The sequence below is a fragment of the Panthera pardus genome, unplaced genomic scaffold (genome assembly GCF_024362965.1).
Source record: "Panthera pardus isolate Hobbes unplaced genomic scaffold, ASM2436296v1 HiC_scaffold_3, whole genome shotgun sequence".
Classification (NCBI taxonomy): Eukaryota; Metazoa; Chordata; class Mammalia; order Carnivora; family Felidae; genus Panthera; species Panthera pardus.
The window spans coordinates 23,904,565-23,919,656 of NW_026526876.1; the positions used below are offsets into that span (position 1 = coordinate 23,904,565).

General features: G+C 39.4%; 1 protein-coding gene across 1 annotated transcript in view; it reads left to right on the forward strand.

Annotated features, from left to right (window-relative positions):
* Positions 1–15,092, forward strand: part of ABCA10 (ATP binding cassette subfamily A member 10) — a 75,784-nt gene that overhangs the window by 32,594 nt on the left and 28,098 nt on the right. Inside the window, exons 14-23 of the mRNA XM_019466413.2 lie at positions 187–306; positions 543–681; positions 2,022–2,112; positions 3,542–3,681; positions 4,493–4,612; positions 5,893–6,091; positions 7,951–8,117; positions 8,840–8,973; positions 10,975–11,112; positions 14,356–14,463. Of these exons, the coding sequence (XP_019321958.2) occupies positions 187–306; positions 543–681; positions 2,022–2,112; positions 3,542–3,681; positions 4,493–4,612; positions 5,893–6,091; positions 7,951–8,117; positions 8,840–8,973; positions 10,975–11,112; positions 14,356–14,463 (1,356 nt within the window). The remainder of the gene's footprint in view (positions 1–186; positions 307–542; positions 682–2,021; positions 2,113–3,541; positions 3,682–4,492; positions 4,613–5,892; positions 6,092–7,950; positions 8,118–8,839; positions 8,974–10,974; positions 11,113–14,355; positions 14,464–15,092) is intronic.

The following is a 15,092-nucleotide window of genomic DNA, read 5'->3' on the forward strand; positions in this document are numbered from 1 at the left end:
GCCGAAGTCGGTCGCTCAACTGGCTGAGCCACCCAGGCGTCCCTCGTGACCATATTTTTTTTAACTATTACTTTCTTTTTTCATAAATAAAGTTGATGAAGTTCTTAGAATAGATTTCTCCTGATTATTAGAAAAACTGATTGAAGTAAAATATTTTGTATTATGTAGATGGGTTTTTTTTGATAGGTGAAAAGAGTCATAATGGAATTGGACATACAAAACACTCAAGACGTTATTGCTAAAAAATTGACTGGTGGACAAAAGAGAAAACTGACACTTGGGATTGCCCTTTTAGGAGATCCTCAGGTAAGAGGGAAAAAATTTTTTTTGAAATTAATTTGTACTGAAGGATATCAAGCTATCATTAAAGTCTAAACTCTACCAAATATGAGAGGAAATTTGTGATAGGGGGCCATACAAGCCTCTGGGGAATCCTGTGGAAGGCTGTATTTGAATCTAGGAATTATATGGGTTTCCATGCAACTTTCTGAAGGTCCTCACTTGGAACTGAAAGATACTTTCATACTCTTCCTCGTCTGTAGGTTTTGCTGCTGGATGAGCCAACTACTGGACTGGATCCTTTTTCAAAGCACCAAGTTTGGAACCTCCTCAAGGAGCGGAAGACAAACCGTGTGATCCTTTTTAGTACCCAGATTATGGATGAGGCTGACATCTTGGCTGGTGATTCTTGGCTTCTTTCTTCTAACTTAGTTATTTAAGGACTTAACATGAGAGATATTGTCTATAGTCTTTTTTTTTTTTTTAAAGAGAATCTTGCTTAAAGTCCATTTGAGTAACGACATTCTAAAGATGCACTTTGCTTCAGAGGGATGCTGAGCTCCCCATGAGTTCTTAGCATATGTGTCGCCGAAGCAAGCACTCCCCCTGAGTTCTTAGACCTGTGCTTGATGTATCTTCTTGTCTGTAACTTTTTTCACTGTCTACATTAATCACAAGTACATTTAAGATTTTTTGAAACTCCAATATTAACTTTCATATAGTTTTTTGTTATTGAGTAGAAAAAACTTTTCTCTGGGAAAACTTTTTAAATTTACAAGCCTTCGTTGCCTTCTTAAGAGGATCTTTGTTTCACTAATCGAGGGTACGAAGATGCAATATTGGAGAATGTTCTGCCTAAGACATAGTGGCAGGTGGAGGACTAGTTTCAGTGAGCCAGAAAAAGGTATGGAAGAAGAATCTGGAACAAATTAAGTCAGAAACGGACGCCGTGAAAAGAAGAGAAAGTTTACTGTCTGACGTGCAATGCGATCCTATACTAAGTTTCCTTAAAATATACTTGACTTCCATGTCCACTACTTCCTGCCTCAATAAAGTTATGAAACAAGCCATCCCCAAACATAGTGTCTTGAGTCAATAAGCATTTATTTAGTGCATAAGTTGGAGAGTTGGCAATTTAGGGTGGGCTCACTTAGAGAGATTTTCCCATCTTTGACTGGGTTCACTTATGTCTGGTAGTTGAATGGCCATTGGCAAGGCCCGTTGGATAACCTAAGGTGACTTAGGTGACAGCCCCACTCTAGATGTATTTCATCTTCCAGCAGACTACCCCAGGCATTCTCATGGCAGGGACTAAGGCTCTAGAGACCAAGTCCCAATGCATAAGCCCATTTCAAGCCTCTATTGGCCAAAGTAGGCAACATGGCATTGGCCAAAGAAAATCGCATGGTGGAGGCAGATATCAAGGGGTAGAGCAGATCTCCTTGATCATGGTGAGAGAACACTGCAAAGTTACATAGTAAAGTATGTGCACGAAGGGAGAGTTGAAGATTGGGCCTCCTTGTAATGATTTATGCCATTGGATAACCCGTGAGGGACGTAGTGAATTTCTGAGTCCTGCTTCAAAGTAGGCATGGGGATGAGAAATGGTGCTGTACCCAGAAGCTCAGTCATATGAGACTACATTCATACTGAAAAACCCATTCAGTGTGTTGGTCTCCAGAGCAGAGAATATACCCATATAAGGAATTCACATAATTTATTCTTTCTTTCTTTCTACTCAGATAGGAAAGTGTTTCTGTCTAATGGGAAATTGAAATGTGCAGGGTCATCTTTGTTTCTGAAGCAAAAATGGGGTATTGGATATCATTTAAGGTAATGTATTCTGGGAGTAACTTTAAAAAAATTTTTTTTAATGTTTATTTATCTTTGAGCGACAGAGAGACAGAGTGCAAGCAGGGGAAGAGCAGAGAGAGAGGGAGACATAGAATCCAAAGCAGGCTCTAGGCTCTGAGCTGTCAGCACAGAGCCTGACGCGGGGCTCCAACTCATGAACCGTGAGATCATGATCTGAGTCAAAGTCGGACACTTAACTGACTGAGTCACCCAGTCACCCATGGGAGTAGCTCTTTAATATGACTGTCGATACAAGGGGTGGCATTTCATGTAATCCTCTAGAGGTATAAGAAAGCCAACCTAATATTTGGTGGAAATTGATTTACAATAAACAGTACAATGTATCTCCCTCATTGACATGTTCCTTGTTGGTTGTTTCTTGGTTTAAAACATGTAGATTTCCAAATGCTTATATATCTTTCAATAAAACATTTCTTGGCTAATATATAAAAATTTATAATTATGTTTTCAAAAAGCAAGTAATTTAAAAAAAATTTTTTAGTTTATTTATTTTTTTTTGAGAGAGAGAGAGAGAGTGGGAGAGACATAGTGTGGGAGGAGTGGGGGGCAGAGGAGGAGGTGTGGAGAGAGAATCCCATACAGGCTCTGCACTCTCAGTGCAAAGCTCTACGTGGGGCTCAAACTCACAAACCATGAGATCATTACCTGAGCAAAAATCAAGAATCGGATGCATAACCAACTGAGCCACCCAGGCGCCGCCCCCCCCCACCCCCCCCCCCACCGCCCAGAAAAAGCAAGTGATTTTTAATGAAACAATTGGCTCTGAAGGTCTGAAATTGTGTTCCAAGTCATCTTTATGCGTCAGAATCAACTTTGATGTCAGAATATCACGTGGGATAATTTAGAAAGCACAGCATATCAACAAGCAAGTTATTAGCATGAATAGAAGCCATTTGCTACAAAAAAAACCAATTATTTATTAAAGACCCTATTAATTTTTTAATGATCCAGAAGTAATGTTTCATGTACTTTACATCCTATCATGATTTTATATATACATATCTCAATATATATTTTATTTATTTATATATAATATGTAAATACATATATATATGTATATATATATGTATTTACATACCAGCCTGCTGTCTATCTATCCATATCATATGTATACTGAAATTTCAACTTACTTTGGCTACATTTCAGGAAGTTGGCTGGGGGTTTGGAATTGACTTGTAATATCTGTATTTTTTCCCATTTAAAATAATTCAAACGAGGCTACCATTTAGCACTTGGAGGTAGAATATCTGATTTCTGGGAACCTGATTCCTGAAGTTAGCAGGAGACACCTGTAATATATTCAAATTATTTAATGGAAAACTGTCTTGTGATGAGCCATGGTGTTGGAGAAGAATTCAAAAGACTTCTGCTTCTTTTGTAACCTTAGTTTACACAGGAATGAAATGTGTAATCTGGAGAGAATCACATCCCTCATTAAGCGGCACGTCCCTGATGCCAAGTTAAGAGCAGAAAGTGAAGAAAAACTTGTGTATCTTTTGCCCTTGGAAAGAACAAACAAGTTTCCAGGTAACTTACTATATGGTCGCAGAGACTACAGCTAAGTGTCCATGCATTCTGTCTTCTGTCAGTTGGATTTGAAAGCTTATACCCATGAAAATATTTATTCCTAAGAGCTCTGCCTCCTGTTTTCAACATAATGAAGTGTGTTATCAGATACATGGTTTTCATGTGAGATCAACTAAAATTTCCATGAATGTATTTCACTGAAAAACCCAGATTTGCTCTCTTTGTCAGCATTCAATGAAGCTTTGAAATATCTCTTTTCTGAAAGAGCAAAAACTTTTAATTTCTGTTAGAGACACAGGTTAAATAAGGCCTTATTATTTTTTTATTTAAAAAAAAACTTTTTAACCTTTATTAATTTTTGGCAGACAAAAAGAGACAGTGTGAGTGGGGGAGAAGCAGAGAGAGAGAGAGGGAGACAGAATCTGAAGCAGGCTCCAGGCTCTGAGCTGTCAGCACAGAGCCCAGCTTGGGGCTTGAACTCACGAATCACGAGATCGTGACCTGAGCCAAAGTCAGATGCCTAACCGACGAGGCCATCCAGGAGCTGCTTGATGACTTTTTAAGTAGACATACATACTCACACATGGCCATGGTGATACAAGAAATGTTAAAGCTTCTGAAATAAAAAAGAGATTTAAAATAATAAAATTGATTTGAAGGACCAGAGAACATGGGGATGTTTTTATTGGATTATTGTGGCAGCTTTAATTTGAAAATGCTTTTAGATTTATCTATTCTGAGTGATCTTTGGGATTTCAGTATATTTATCAGCAATTTTAATTGCATTAATTTATTACCTTCTTCTTTTTAGATCTTTACAGGGATCTTGAAAAGTGTTCTAATCAGGGCATAATGAATTATGATGTTTCCATGACAACTCTGAATGAAGTCTTCTTGAATCTAGAAGGCAAATCAACAATTGATGAGCCAGGTATAATAATGCATGTCTAGCAGAAAATTAAGAAAGAAAAAAACAGAAAATTACCATGTAGTGTCATATTTGTAGATTTTTATGTGGAATTCTGCCTAGAATGTCTATTAGGTATAAAATAGTGTTGCCTGCTTTTAAAAGAATCATAGTTATTTTATTTTTATTTAAATTTTCGTAGTGTTTATTTATTTTTGAGACAGAGAGAGAGAGAGCACATTCGAGCAAGTGGGGGAGGAGCAGAGAGAGAAGGGGACAGAGGATCCAAAGCGGGCTCCACACTGACAGCAGAGAGCCCGATGCAGGGCTTAAACTCATGAACCACGCGATCATGACCTGAGCCAAAGTCAGACGCTTAACTGACTAAGCCACCCAGGCGCCCCTAAAAGTATTGTAATTATTTTATATCTAACATTATCAGACCTGGTGCTGGGTAATTACTTTGTAACATTTGTCTTCCTCTTATGGCAGTAACACGTCCCTTTGCAATGCCCACTTGTCCTTTATCATCAATAGCTTCCTGCTAATGTCATGAGTCCTGGCTTTGTCTCTTACCTGCCATTCTCTATAAAAATGTCCTCTTCCTTAGCTCGTAAATTAATTCTCATTAATGTATTAACAACAGGTAACTCGATAAGATGATATGTTCCCTTAGTTCGGTTTGTAATAATAATCATTAGAGGCATTTTGGGGCTAACTATGTGCCAGCCATTGTGCTCAGCTGTTGGATTACGTTGTTCTTCATTCCCATCATAACTGTGTTATGCAGGGAGAACACTAAGATTTGGAGAAGTTGAGTGATTAGCCAAGACATAACAGCTGCCACGAGGCATATGTGGGATTTGAACAAGAGGTCTTTCATGGACTTTCTATTCCTTAAAACCAGTGTCTTGAAATAGTCACTGGGGTGTCAGTCATCAGTAATTCTGTGGAGGAGCTCCAAATGACAGAGCAGACCTTTTAAAAACTCAGTTACATACATTTATCCTCGTGTTTTCGCATAAAACTCGCTCTGCAAAAATCCCTTGGTAATACGCTGCTATTGGTTTGAAAGAATAAATGCTTCCCAAGAAGCCTAACCCAGTCTCAAAAGTTAATTTACTCACTCATTGTAATCCATTATATTTGTCTGAAGGACACATTTTCAATGTACGAGTTATGGATATCGGTAGCTTAACTTGTTAAAAGTACTGTTTCAAAATATTCTGGTGTCGTTTTCAAAGTTTCTAAAGAGAAAGTACAAATGGTGTAGCCCGTTATAATGGTTTACTACATGGCTACAGATGTTGGCATTTGGAAACAGGAGAAAGTCGATGAGACAAGGGATGCTGGAACTGAGTCTGAAATGCAAGAGGCTCCTTGCTCTCTTCCTGGATTGAGAAAGGCCATCAGTACCAGAACTCTCTGGAGACGACAGGTGTGTGCAATGGCAAGGCTCCGCTTCTTAAAGTTAAGGCACGAGAGGAAACTTCTTTTGTCCTTGTAAGTATCAGATGGCTTTCTTTTCATTGAGTCTACTTTATTTATTTATTGTGAGAGCGAGAGAGAGCAAACAGGGAAGGGACAGAGACCGAGGAAGAGAGAGAATCCCAAGCAGGCTCTATCTACACTGTTAGCACAGAGCCTGATGCGGGGCGCAAACTCACAAACCGTGAGATCATGACCTGAGCCGAAATCAAGAGTTGGACACTGAACCAACTGAGCCACCCAGGCTCCCCAGTATCAGCCTACTTTAAATCTCTCAATATGAGCCAATATGAGTCAATATGAGCTGAAAAGTTCAAACGTGAAGAAAACAAGTCTATTAATTTCTTCATGTGTTTAATAAATGTCTTTCCAGTGCCTATAGTACTATCCTACAGAAGTGAGTACAACTGAAAAGGCCTTTAGACTTATATCGTGTGGGGGAGAAAAATACTAATTAAATAATTACCCGATAAATATGTTAATCATTTATTATGTCACAAATCCTTATTGAGGCTTGTTATGTGCTAGGCATTGTTGTAGGTGCTATGGTGTTTACCTTCTGGCTGGGAGGAAAAGATAACAAATAACTAATATAGAAACTAAATAAATTATATGGTAGGTGACACAAAATAGAGTAAAGGGATGGGAAGGGCTGGTGGGAGTTAGAGGTTCGTTATAGTTCCAAATAAGGTGATCAGTGTTGGCCTCTTTGAAATGATCACATTTGAGCCAAGACTGGAAAACGTGAAGGGATTAGTAAATAGGAGGGAGAGAACCCCAGTTTAGAGCAGAAAGCATCAATTGTATTTGGCAAAAAGGGAAGTCATGAAAGGTTTTAAGACGAGAAGATCTGAAAATAGATAACTCTTTCGAGGTGCTTGGCCATGGAGGGAAGTAGAAAGATAGGTAATAGCTGAAGAGAGATTGAAGTCGGGAAGTTTCTTTTTTTTTTCTTTGTTGTTGCCTCCCCCCCCCCCCCCTTAATCAATGGGAGACATTAGAAAATGCTTCAGCCATGGTAAGAATATGCCAGTAGGATGAAAACAATGAAAGATGAGCTAACAAAGCAAGGTGTCAGGGTGGGTGGCAAAGGTCTGGGTTCAGAGCAGTATTGAGAAGAACTGAGCTTTGGTAGTGAGCAGAGATAACATCTAGTACAGCAGAAGGACAGACTGAGGGGATGGAAATGTTTTCTGTCCTTGGAGGGGAGGTGATAAGATCAGCGAGAGGTTGGACTTCATTTTTCCCCTGTGAAGGGAGAAGGTGGTAGAGCCTGAGGTCTGATGCGAAAGAAGTCATTGCAAAGAGTGGAATCACCAACTTTAATTAGAGAAACAAAAGGATTACTTGAGAGATTTCCAACTGGTAGTTTGAGCTGGAAGAATGCATTCTAGGACCTGAAAACTGTGCATTAAATATGGCATCTAGTTTCATGAAAATTAAAGTATACACAAAACAACAGCTGATGCAAGTTAAAATGGTACTTGAAATTGTACACATTGCAAGTTTGAGGGCAGTGTGAAATAAGGCTTCTTTCCCTTTAAAACTATGTAGATAGGCTGTTAGAGGCTCCTGATATCCCATCCAATGTTTTCCCTGTTGTCCTGATCAATCAGCACACCCACCAGAGGAACCCACTTGGATTTCACCTTCTCTTTTGATGCTCTTATTATCCTTGGAAATCTCGCAGTGTGATATGATTTATGAAAAATTTTGAGCCCTCTTTCAGATTAACGCCATTGTCATTTTATGTAACTAACCACCATATTTATATGTTGAATTTCCAAAAGTTGGCATTTCTATGGCATGTTTTGTGACTTAAATAGTTGGCGGGAAGATGTTTTAGACTTGCATTTTAATTTTCTTTTACTTAGGTTACTGTTACTTGGTATTCCTTTAATCCCCACCATTGTTGTGAAGATAGTGGTTGCGTTATCTCATTCCACTCATTGTCGGGAGCTCTCATCCAGTATGTATTTTCTTTCTCTGGAACAACCCTCACAGACTCCTCTTACCAGTCTATTGGTCATCAACAATACAGGTGAGAAATAGGGATTAAATCTACTCTTGGTTTTTATCATCAAAGATCTTTTGAAACACAAACCCGAGCAGCAAAAAAGACCTATATTAAAAATAGCTTGAGCGGCAAGGGGGAGAAGCGGTGTGTGTGTCCAGAGCTTGCTTTGTTTTCAAATTAAGGAAATTGATAACATTTTCAAACCAAGAAAAGTAATGGACATAATGGATAATATCAAATTACCTTCATCTCATGAAGATGTCTTGAACGGGTCCCTCGGACAGTAAATATCACTGCAGAGTTGGCCACATACAACAGGTTAGATAATGAGTAGGACCGATTTGTATCATCAGTAGAACGAGCCTAGCTTAGGAGGTATGTATTTTGTATATAGTATTTGTAGCTACAAACATTACAGACATCTGGCAGAGTTTATAAAAATCGCTAATAAAAAGTTTTATTTCTGTGAGAATTGCAAATCTAGCCCTCAGGAATAAATCCTTTTCCCTTCATAAGAAGTACAAAATCCACGAACATATTTCTGAAAGGAGTCTGTTGCACTCAAGACAGTAGACCACATTTCATTGTCCCAGCATCGGAATTAATCTCAGGATATTCTCAGAGAGTGAAGGTCCTTACCATGTTATCCTGGGCATTCCTTAACGTGAGGAGACATCTTTGCTATTTTAAAGCTTAGACGTTGGGTTCCTTGATGTTATTCTGTCTTCCTTCGTTGATTACATTAGGATCAAATATTGAAGACTTTATGCAGGCACTGAAGCGTCAGGATATACTTCTGGAAGTAGATGATTTTAGAAATAGAAATGGCTCTGATGATCCTTCCTACAATGGAGCCATCATAGTGTCTGGTGACCGGAAGGTATGTTTGCATCCACGTACTGTTGAATCATGAATGGGGTCTTGCCACCTTCTAATACTTGAGATCTATAGAGAAGCAACTCAACTCTTGAGTCCTTGTTGAGTTAAAGTATGAAACTGTAATCCTTTAAAGAGCACACGTTTCTATCTCTTAAAGGGATCATCTTTTATTCGTGATTTGTTTTTTATTTTTTAAAGTTTATTTATTTTGAGAGGATGGGGGGAGGGCCACAGAGAGGGAGAGCAAGAAAATTCCCACGTAGTCTCCGCGTTGTCCGCACAGAGTCCTATGTGGGGCTTGAACTCATTCACTGCGGGATCATGACCTGAGCCAAAACCAAGAGTCAGAAGCTTAACCAGCTGAGCTACCCAGGCACCGTTATTAATGATTTGATTTGTTATAAAAGCAATGCATGTTTTGCAACAGCATGGATAGATCTTGAGGGCATTAGGCTAAGTGAAACAAAACAGACAGAGAAAGGCCAATACTACGTGGTATCACTTATAAGTAGAAAACAAAAGTCAAACTCCTAGAAGCAGAAAGTAGAAAAGTGGTTGCCAGGGGCTAAGGGTGGGGAAAACAGGGATAGGCTGGTAAAAGCATGTAAGCTTTCAGCTATAAGATAAATAAGGCTTGGGGCGCTTCAGTGGCTCAGTCAGTTGGGCGTCCGACTTCGACTTCAGCTCAGGTCATGATCTCACGTTTCGTGGGTTCGAGCCCCGAGTCAGGCTCTGTGCTGACAGTTCGGAGCCTGGAGCCTGCTTCAGATTCTGTGTCTCCCTCTCTCTCTGCCCCTCTCCCACTTGCACTCTGTCTCTCTCTCTCTCTCTCAGAAATAAACATAAAAAAAAAGATAAATAAGGTTTGAAGACCTAATGTGTAATGTGGAAACTATAGTTGGTAACACTGTATGGTATAATTGTAATTTGCTGAGTGGAACTTAAATGTTCATATATATTATATATAAGTGTTCATACATATAATATATATGCACACACATATACATTTGAGGTGATGGAAATGTTAACTAGATGGGAAGAATCTTTTCACAATATATATGTATGTCAAATCATTATGAACTACATTTTAAGTAGATTAAAATGTTGTTTGTCAATTACACCTCCAGAAAGCAGAAAAAAAGCAACGCATTTTTTTAATGTTTATTTATTTATTTATTATTATTATTTTTTTTTAATATATAAAATTTATTGTCAGATTGGTTTCCATACAACACCCAATGCTCATCCCAAAAGGTGCCCTCCTCAATACCCATCACCCACCCTCCCCTCCCTCCCACCCCCCATCAACCCTCAGTTTGTTCTCAGTTTTTAAGAGTCTCTTATGCTTTGGCTCTCTCCCACTCTAACCTCTTTTTTTTTTTTTTTTCCTTCCCCTTCCCCATGGGCTTCTGTTAAGTTTCTCAGGATCCACATAAGAGTGAAACCATATGGTATCTGTCTTTCTCTGTATGGCTTATTTCACTTAGCATCACACTCTCCAGTTCCATCCACGAAGCAACCCATTTTTAATAGGGAAATTAAAACATTACTGGGATATGTAATACAGAAGGGAAAATTCTCTAACTAATTTTATTTCTTTATTTTCCCATATTATATTTCTAACTGTTGTTTGCTAAATGTCTTCTACACAGTTTTCCTTTATAAAAATACATTATTTATAGAACAATCTCATATTCTAAGACATATTTCCTAAATTGGAATTGTATTAGAGGGCCCTGAAACTCTTTCTGTCACATAAAATATAAATCTTTGACATCCTTTCATGTTAGTGAATGTTCATCTATTTTATTTACAGAATAAGTCATTTGGATTACCAAAATAATGCATTCTTACGACAATTCAAAAAGATTGAAGTGTCAAAGAAAAACTAATAGTCTCCTTCTCACCCTAATTCCACCCTGGTCCTTTATAAGTTGTACAGAAAGTATGATTGCTTTAAGAATTTAAAACTTATATTTGTGTGTCTTTTTTTTTTTTTAAGGATTACAGATTTTCAGTTGTGTGTAATACCAAGAGAATTACTTGTTTTCCTGTTCTTATGGGAATTGTTAGCAATGCCCTTCTTGGAATTTTTAACTTTACCGAACTTATTAAAACAGAGAGAAGCACATTTCCTTTTGTAAGTACAGTATTGACTTATATAAGAGACTATTTAATGAGGGATAAAGGGAGAGAACTCTATAGCTTACCACCTGAGTTTGAGTCCTGTTTCTGCTATTTATTAGGAACTTTCTTAGCCATTCCTTGCTTTACTGTCTTCGTCTATAAAATGGGGAATATAATTGTATCTACTATATACAGTTATTGCGAGGATTAAATCTGTTTCCTCAGTGCCTAGAACAGAGCCTGACCTTTTTCATTCATTCTACAAATATTTCTTGAGTGTCTACCTGATACTTAGACTCGTTTTATCACTGGCCTCATCCTTCCAGTCTAACATCTAATCTAATCGGGACGTTTGGGTGGCTCAGGTGTTTGAGCGTCTGACTCTTGATTTCTGCCCAGGTCATGATCTCATGGTTCGTGGGGCCGAACCTGCGTCGTGCTGTCGGCACGGAGCCTGCTTGGGATGCTCTGTCTCCCTCTGTCTCTGCTGTTCCCCTGCTTGCATGAGTGCTCTCTCAAACTAAATAAATGCATTGAAAAAAATAAAATAAAATCTTGTCTATTCAAAAGTATCCACAGCTCCCCAAGACATAGAACATTAAAAGAGCCAAGATCCGAAGGACACTGAAAACTGTAAAATAATAGAGAAAAATAATAGGTCTGTTAAAGAATCTGTCTTGAATAACTCTTCACACTTAACTAGGTACCTAATACATAGTTTCTAAAATCAGTGAATGAATGGACTTGCTTAGAAATCTAGAACACTTACAAAGCTTCAAATGCAAATCCTTAATCTTACATCACTTCTCCCTAGGGGAGTTTATTGAGTATGTGATATACATTGATTAAAGCAAGTGTAGAAAGTATACACCACATCCACCCTCAGCCCCCAATCCTGTAGTATCTCATTGGGGTCCAGGCTTCCTCCACCAGGCATGCCTCCTCCTGGGTCCTCCCTCCCCCCAACACCACAGTGCTGCCTCCTAGAATGCTTCCACCTGGGATACCCCCCAGCCATGCCCCCACCACCTGTGTCTCCTGGAGCTGGAGGACTTGGCCCACCATCAGCAGGAACCCCACGGGCTGGACATCCTGGGCATGGACACTCACATCCTCACCCATTCCCACCAGGTGGGATGCCCCATCCAAGGGTGTCTCAGATGCAGCCAGCCCACCGTGGTCTTTATGGCTTAGGACACCCCCATGCTGGGCCCCCAGGCTCTGGGGGCGGGGGACAGCCACCATTCCGATGGCCATCTGGAGTGCCTCATCCCGGACCTATTCCAAAGGGCATGCCCCCTCGAGGGCCTCCGTTTGGATCTCCCATGGGTCACCCAGGTCCTATGCCTCCACCTGGGATGCGTGGACCTACTCCAGTGATACCTCCTCGTGGATATACTGAGCCTCCGCAACCCCCACCCAGTGGCTACCAGCGGGGGCCCCTCCCTCCATCCAGACCCACCCCCCCGGCCTCCAGTTCCCCCTGGTGGCCCACTTCAAGGCCCTCTTCCTCAGTGATTTCTCATTCTCTTGCCTCCTGTTCTATTTTCCCAATATTTTTTCAATTCCTTGGACCAGTCACAGTTGCTGTAGCTCCCTAGGGCTAAGGCACTAATCCCTCTTAGGCCTTTTTTTTTTAATGTAATTTTTTTTTCACAGGAGGTTTTATTTTTTTTTTAAGTGTATTTATTTATTTCGGGGGGGGGGGGGCGTGCAGGGAGAGCAAGAACAAGTGGGGGAGGGGCAGAGAGAGAATCCCAAGCAAGCTCCTTGCTGCCAGCACAGAGCCCAATGTGGGGCTTGAACTCACCAAGCGTTGGTCCTAAGTGTTTTGCAAATGCACAGAGAAAATAAAACTAAACTCCTTGTTTAAGGGGGAAAAATGTGGAGAGTAAATAGATCACACTGAAATTTATGAGAATATACAATCCAACTCTAAAATTATGATTATTTAACAGTTCTGTGGTGTTTTCTCTATCATTTTATTTTACTTATTTTTTTGAAGTTTACTTACTTATTTTAAGAGAGAGAGAGAGCACAAGCACAGCCCGTGATTCCTGGCTTGAACTCATGAACCATGAGATCATGACCTGAGCCACATCAAGAGTTGGATGCTCAACTGACTGAGCCACCCAGGCGCCCCATTTTTTCTCTTTCGTTTTAAATTCTGAAGTGTCCTTTTGGGTCTTGGCTCTTTTCTGTTTTGTGTCTTATGAGATACAGTGCAGTTTTTGATTATATACGATTTTAATAACTGTCCTCAGCCTTCAAGTAGTTCCTAACAGGTGTGTTTAGTTATTGTAGATAAAAAAGGGAAAAATGGTGGAAATTGGGTGAATGTTTGCAAGTATATGCATAGTGGTTGTAGAGAATGAAATTTTTATAGTAAGAAATTAATATAATGGCACCTCTAGTTTTTTTTGCCTATGAAATAAGGTCATTTCTGTACTCTTTTTTTCTTTTTTCCCAGTCCATTCTTATAACTGTAATACATTACCCTGTCTGGAAAACAACTTAGATTTATAGTAAGACCCTTCCAGGCCTTAAAGATTAATTTAAATATTTCTAGATGTCCAGAAGTGTTTTACGCAGGAAAGATTTGCTCTCCTCTAATTATATTTCACAGGTAGGGACAAGAACAGCTTCAAGTTCAAGAGTTTTAGAGGCTATTATCTATAATTCATCTACTTGGAAGTAGGGAACCGGAATAAGCAGTCTGTCTGCTTCAGAGACTATCAGTGCAGCTCCAAAGAGTATATGTCTTTGCTTAACAATTACTAGATGTAAATATGAAAAAGAACCTGCTCACGATCTCTCCATACATGCCTATGAATTCAGATTTTGAATTTCTGTTGATATCGTGCAGTTCCTGGGAATGGAGCCTGCTATTTAGGGTAGCAAAACATGGCCACTTCTGCCTGTGTTTGCTTTTTTTTTTTTTTTTTAATGTTTATTTAGTTTTGAGAGAGAGCACGAATGAGGGAGAGGCAGAGAGAGAGGAGGAAAGAGGATCGGAAGAAGCGGGCTCTGCGCTGACAGCAGACAGCCCAACAGTCACAAACTGTGAGATCATGACCCGAGCCAAAGTCAGACACTTAACTGACTGAGCCACCCAGGCACCCCTGTCTGTGTTTGCTTCTTAAATTAGGTATATGCTTCCATTCTGAAGTTCTCACTATCTCATATCTTACGACTATGTTTGATTGCATGATATGTAACAATTTCAATAGCTTACAGGTGTGTTTTGAACTTCCAGAATGGCGTCTTAGTGGAATTTGGTTTTGTGAATGGGCCTTTATTTTTGTTGGTCCTTGCAAACTGCCTTTCTCCTTACATTGGCATGAGCAGCTTCAGCGATCGCAAAGTAAGAGGGGGTGTGGGAGGGGAGGAGGACAAAGATGATTTTCTCTGACTTCAAAAATTAGAATTTCACTGCTGTATACACACAGGATAGTTCTTCAAGAAAAATGTGTCTACACGTAAATTATGTCGTTGTTCTAGTCTCATTATAGATTCTGTCAAATGGTTAATCACAATGTCAAAGGAGTCAGAAAATTCACTATTCAACACCATGAAATTGTCTCACCTTTAAGGGAATCCTACTAAATCAACTCTAGAAGTGAAAGTGTGGTGCTTCTTGACCGTGTGTTGTTATTTCACAGTTCCAAAAGGAATGTGTGTGTGTTTTTTTTAAATAGAGCGTCAAATATAAGACATACCATGTTTCTGAACTTTTAACAACACTTTTGTAAATCAAGCTTTAAAATTTTGTTATCGTCATTTTCATTTATCTACATCAAAGAGTAAATCAACTCTACAAATAATCCAGACTTTTCCTGTTGAGCCAATGGCTGTATATTCCCATATTGGACATCAGATACTTAGAGACATGCCCTTCTCCAGTCACAGTGACACGGTGTTTCTCTGGGACGGTATTAGTTGCCTGAGGCCTGATTACCTAGACCTGGGTTAGAAAGTTACTGAAGCTCAGAT